This window comes from Tupaia chinensis, unplaced genomic scaffold (assembly GCF_000334495.1).
Source record: "Tupaia chinensis unplaced genomic scaffold, TupChi_1.0 Scaffold000465_1, whole genome shotgun sequence".
NCBI classification, from domain to species: domain Eukaryota; kingdom Metazoa; phylum Chordata; class Mammalia; order Scandentia; family Tupaiidae; genus Tupaia; species Tupaia belangeri.
The window spans coordinates 646,016-651,143 of record NW_006159974.1 but is presented as its reverse complement, the minus strand read 5'-3'; the positions used below and the strand labels follow the sequence as shown (position 1 = coordinate 651,143).

At 60.7% G+C, this 5,128-nt stretch overlaps 1 protein-coding gene across 4 annotated transcripts; it reads right to left on the bottom strand.

Annotated features, from left to right (window-relative positions):
• Positions 1-14: 14 nt before the first annotated feature.
• On the bottom strand, positions 15-3,836 carry UPK3B (uroplakin 3B). Of its 4 annotated transcripts, XM_006155650.2 has the most exons (6): positions 3,631-3,836; positions 3,325-3,480; positions 2,812-3,037; positions 1,613-1,692; positions 653-782; positions 15-200 (listed from the first exon to the last, which is right to left on the bottom strand). In XM_006155650.2, the coding sequence occupies exons 1-6, from the start codon at positions 3,710-3,712 to the stop codon at positions 41-43; spliced, it is 834 nt and encodes a 277-aa protein (XP_006155712.1). In that variant the 5' UTR covers positions 3,713-3,836; the 3' UTR covers positions 15-40. The 4 variants fall into 4 exon arrangements, with proteins under 4 accessions (XP_006155712.1, XP_014446079.1, XP_006155711.1 ...); XM_014590593.2 differs by lacking the exons at positions 15-200; positions 653-782; positions 1,613-1,692 and adding an exon at positions 1,937-2,689 and having other exon boundaries at positions 3,325-3,451; positions 3,631-3,706; XM_006155649.3 differs by lacking the exons at positions 15-200; positions 653-782; positions 1,613-1,692 and adding an exon at positions 1,939-2,689 and having other exon boundaries at positions 2,812-2,938.
• Positions 3,837-5,128: the final 1,292 nt, after the last annotated feature.

Here is a 5,128-nt window from a genome sequence, read left to right as displayed (position 1 = left end):
TTCCTGCCCCATTGCCCCAGGGCCTGCCTCCTGAGCCGGGCTAGGGGCCCAGGCTCGGGAGGGGGTCGAGCCCATGCTCACAGCCCACCGGCAACGTGGAGGCCTCACTGGGGGGGATGTGGTGGGTCATATAGCGCTTCCTCATGAAGGAGCCGATCCGCAGCTGTTCAGGGGTCTCTTCAGGCCACCACAGACTGGAGCTGGACAAGGGAGGAGGAGGAGGCGCTGTGTCCCTGCCAGGTGGAGTGTGCTGCCAGGTCAGGGCTTGCTCCCCCTCCCAGCTGATCTCACCTTCCCTCCCTTTCAGAGCCAGCTGGAGGCCCACCTCCTCCAGGTGGCCACCCTGACTGCTCTGGCCTCAGTTCACTAAAACAACAGAGGGCTTGTGAAGAGGTCATGACAAGGTCTGGCAGAGGATACACTGAAGAACAGGGCCAGAGGGAGGCAGCCTCTCCTGAACTTGTCCTCAGGGAAGCAGCTGGATCTGCTCCCTAGCCTCAGAGGTGAGGAATTCCCACAGGCTCCCTGGAAGGGCACTGTCCAGCTCAAAACCTCAAACCACAGCGTTAATGTAGGGCTTCTGGGCACTGCGGCCAGGGGAAGGGCAGGGGTTTTGGGTGGGAGAAGGGCCTGCAGGGGCCTGGACACTCACAAGCGCACGGTGGAGGCTGCCAGGAAGGCCAGGAGCAGGAGGCCAGCCAGAGAGGAGAGGATGGAGGTGATGACGATCATGTCACCACTTCGCCGCCCTGGCCATGTGTCGATGGAGCCTGGGGACGCCCCTGCACGTACAGCAGCTGCTTGGGGACTGCCCCTTGCCCAGCGCTGCCTCCACACCCCTCTCTCCCTCCCCACCATGCTCACACCACAAAGCCCGGCTGCCTCTTGTCCCCAGACGGCCTCCTGAGCCCACCCACCTGCTGGGCCTCTGTGCTCTGGCAGCCCGGCCCACCCTTTGCCCCAGCCTCCATGCTGGGCATCTTTTCTAGGCTGTTCCCACCTATATGCCCAACACTGCCCACAGTGGCAGGCAGAGGTGGCTGCAGACTCACGACTGACCAAGTCACTGCCCTGCTCCCTGGAGCCTGGTATTCACAGCTTTGGATGAGACCCCCAGCCCACCCTGCCCTGTCACACTCTGCCTTTGCACACCATTTTCTCAGTCTGGTGACATGCTCAATCCATCACTCGCTCAGCTCAGAGGCTCTGGAAGCCTCCTGAAACCCTCTGCCCCTCAGACAGGCCCGACGCTCATGCCATGGCCTCCTCATGCCCTCTTCCCACCCAGCAGGTGTGCTGGCATGGGCTGGCTCCCTGTGGGGAGGGGAGGCTGGTTCTGCCCATGACTGGGCCGGGGCCTGAGAAACCAGGGGCTGGCAAACACTTAGGGATGGACAGAGCTGGTGGCCCTGCAGATGGGGCTGCCCCAGTGCCCTACCCCATCCCCAGCATGAGGCAGGTCCTATTAGGGGATGCTGCCTCCAGGTCCCCAACCCCAGGGGAGCGGGGGAGAGGCCGACTGAGCTCGACTGTTCTACAGGGAGAGTCAAGTGGGCCCAGAGAAGCTGGTGAGTCCACTGGGTGTGGACAGGAGCCAGGGTGCCAGCGCTACCTTGGTGAAGAGCGATGGGGTCCGACCACTTGGTCTCGGCCGTGGGTGACCCACTGGTGTCCATCACGAGGAACTTCACACTGGGGACAGGAGGCCATGGGGAGGATGACACAGTCTTCTAGGCCAACTGCTCAGGCAGGGTGCCCCCTGTAGCCAGGCCCCACATTATTCTGTGCCAGGCTCTGGACCCTTCTCACCAGGCCCAGCTGTGCTAAGGCCCCCGGCAACCTCTCTGACCAGGTGACCTGCAGCAGCAGCCCGTCTGCCTGAGCAGTTGTCTCTGGACACTGATCTGGGCCCGGGCATGCTGGGCCGGGGGCCTGGTTACAAAGGCCATGTATAAGGGGGGCAGGTGAAGGTGGCTAGGAGGGGGGTCCCAGGCTTCCTAGAGGAGACCTCAGGAGCGTGAAGGCCCAGAGTAGAGATGGGTGCCCTGGGTAAAGGTGAGGTCAGGGCAGTGGCACTCAGTCCAGAGTCACCAGGAGGACGAGCCTGAGGGCACCAAAGGTCAAGCTGGAGGGGGCGCTGAGAAGTCTGGGCAGTGAGGGATCCAGCAGGCTGGCACTGTGGTGGGGACAGTGGGGTGAGGCCAGAGGCTGAGTCAGGGCGTGGTCCTGGGCAGGTGGAGCTGGTGAGTGGGTCTGTGTGAACTGGCAGAGAGGGGCCTGTGATCTGAGGTGCTGCTTTGCCCCCACACCCCGCCTTCCCGTCCCTGCTCCCAGCCATTGCCCATTTCTCCCTGAGGACACTGGCCCTCCTGTGGCTGGGTGGCCCTGCCCTAGACACGGAGGAGGTACCTGCTTTCTCATTCTGGCTCCAGCCTGACCTTGACGGGCCCCAGGCCCCCTGTGCCTCAGCATCTCTGCCTGTAAGGGGTAGGGGCCGCCTTTCCTGCCCGACGTCTGCAGGAGGGGCGGTGGGAGCCTGGAGCTGCCCCTCCCACCTTGACTAGTATGCCAGCTCCCCAGTGCCCACCTCGGCCTCTCAGCCTCTGGAAATCTGCCTGCCGCCTGCCCCCAGCTGGGATGAGCAGAGCTGCCTTCCAGAGGAAGCTTGCAAAGAGCAGGGTGCAGGGACCTGAGCCAGGAAAGGGCGGGCTAGGAGAGTGGGCTGGGCTGGGGGTACTCTGAGCCCTGGTTCCAGGACCCCATTCTCCCCAGGAACAGCCCCAGTCTCAGGGCCCCAAGGGGATGACCCACCTGTAAGGTCCAGGGCCAGGGAGTGGGGCGTTGCAGTAGGGTTGCTGGTGACAGCCAGCATCATTGCCAACCCGCAGCAGGGGGACACTTCCGCTACCACCCACAGGGTCCTCACAGGGCAGCTGGCCTAGGGACAGGGGCAGCGTCATATAGTGGCCATCGGTCAGCAGCTGTGGGGATGCTGGGATCTCGGCCTGCGTCTTCGGGTTCTGAAAGGCCCTGGAGGCTGCAGGGTGGAGAGGCAGACAGATGGGGCGAGCAGAGACAGGCCTTGTCATCCACTCGCCATAGCCTCCAGCCCAGACTCTGCACACCACCCTCTTCTCAAGGGCCCTGACAGTCCAGACACCAATCAGACTTTGTCCGCCTAAGGGCCCTCAGGGTAAAGCCCAACTCCCAATCCACGTCCATGTAGACAGCCCCAGCAGACACTACAATGAAGGTACTAGTGGAGGGTTCCAGGGACCCTCAGCTCTCCCCAGCCCTCCCCCAAACCCTGCCCTGTCCACGCACCATTGCTGAAGGCCACCACAAGCCAGATGGTGTCTGTGGCTTCCACATACTCGTCAAGGACACAGCGTGGCTGCTCCAGAGAGAACGTGGTGGCGGTGACCTTCCCTTGCAGATCCCAGGCTGTTATCTGTGGCGTGTAGGGGATCAGCTCTGTGGCTGTGGGGACAACGGGAGCAGTGGAGCCCACTTCCCCGCGGCTGCCTCTTCCGGTTAGAGGGGGTGGGCTCCCGGGATGGATCACTCCAGTAGAGGCCCCAGCCCTTTGGGTCTGGCCACGGGCTTCCATCTCTGGACCCCACCACTCACCCAGGCTCTCGTCGGGCTGGAGCCAGCCCAGCACCAGGAGCAGCAGCAGCTGCAGGCGAGGATGCCTCAGAGGAAGCCCCATGTCTTGGCCAGCCTCACCCCAGAGGCTCAGGGGCTGGTCTGGCTGCTTCGTGCTGCACCCCACCCCCAACGCCTGGGGCCTGGAGGAGCTGGTTAGTCAGGCTGGCAGGCTGGCCAGGTCTGGAAAGACCTGTAAGTGCACCCCCACCCTCCCACAACCCTGTCCACCACAGGGAGGGATCTGGTAGGCTGTGCCAGACCCCACCTCCAGGGCTGAGGGCCATGCTGTTTGGGCCCACCCAGCCTCCCACTCCTCTCCTCAGGAGCTCAAGGCTGCATGCCTGAGATTCCTGTACCCCAGGTGCCAGGAGCCTCCCTCTGGCTTTCCTTCCCCACCCAGGGAGTGGCGAATGGGGAGCAGAGAGCAGAGCAGCCCCAGCCTGTCCAGCTCCAGTTCCATTGCAGTCCATCCCCACCCACCTCTGGGGCCCTCCATGCCATGCCTACAGGCCACGTGCCCCCCAGCCCCCCTTACTGTGCAGCCTCAGTCCAAAGGCAGAATTTAGACTCAAAGAAGTGATTCTAAGACCCTGGGCAGAGGGCGAGCCCTCCACTCCCATTCCTCCTTCGGTTCTCCCTCTAGGCAATTTTTAAAAAACAATTATTTATCTTTTAGTTAATAGTTACTATTATTATTTTAAAAAATTTGACCAGAGAGAGACAGAAAAGGAAAGGAGAAAGCAGGCTGCCAGGTCCAGGATTCAAACTATGGTCAGCCACGTGGGAGTCTAGCGCCTTAACCACACCACCTGCCAGACCCCTTCTAGGCATTTTTTTTTTTAAGATGCAATTCATATACCATAAAATTCACAGCCCAGTGATTTACAGCTCAATGATGTTTGGTATACTCACTCGTGTGTGTGTGTGTGTGTGTGTGTGTGTGCGCGCGCGTGCAAGTGCCACCTTCACGCTACACCCATGAAGTCAGCCCTCCCCCTCCCCCAGCAACCAGTAACCTACTTTGGCTCTTCGGAGTTGCCTGTAAAGAACACAGCGATATGGAATCAGTGTGGGCCTGGTGCCTGGCGTCCTTCATCTGACATGTTTTCAAGCTCATCCATGCTGTAGGTACTTCATTCGTTCTTATGGCTGAGTAATATTCTGTCACCTGGATGCTATGACCACTTTTATGGATCCACTTGCTGACGGGCGTTTGGCTTGTTCCCATCTTCTGGCTGTCATGAACACTGTTCCATGAATATGTGTACACCAGTTTTCGTGCAGACGTGTTTTCAGTTCCCCTGGCTAAGTACCTAGAAGTGGAATTGCTGAGGCCTGTAGGGATTCCTTCTCCAGGAATGAACTGCTTCGCTCCATTCCCAGAAGCAATGGCTATTCCTCTCCAGCACCATTATTCTCGTGTGGCCACAGCCACTCTAATGGGTGGGGCTGCACTTCCCTAATGTCTAACGCCACT

Bases quoted from the DNA above. Each gene is read 5' to 3' on its own strand.
- UPK3B (XM_006155648.3), bottom strand. From the start codon at position 3,712: ATGGGGCTTCCTCTGAGGCATCCTCGCCTGCAGCTGCTGCTGCTCCTG. The intron at 3,038-3,324 runs GTGCGTGGACAG...TCCACCCTGCAG, and splicing joins TGTGGTGGCCTTCAGCAATG to CCTCCAGGGCCTTTCAGAAC. The intron at 2,690-2,811 runs GTGGGTCATCCC...TTCCTGGCTCAG, and splicing joins CCTGGCCCTGGACCTTACAG to GTCCCTGCACCCTGCTCTTT.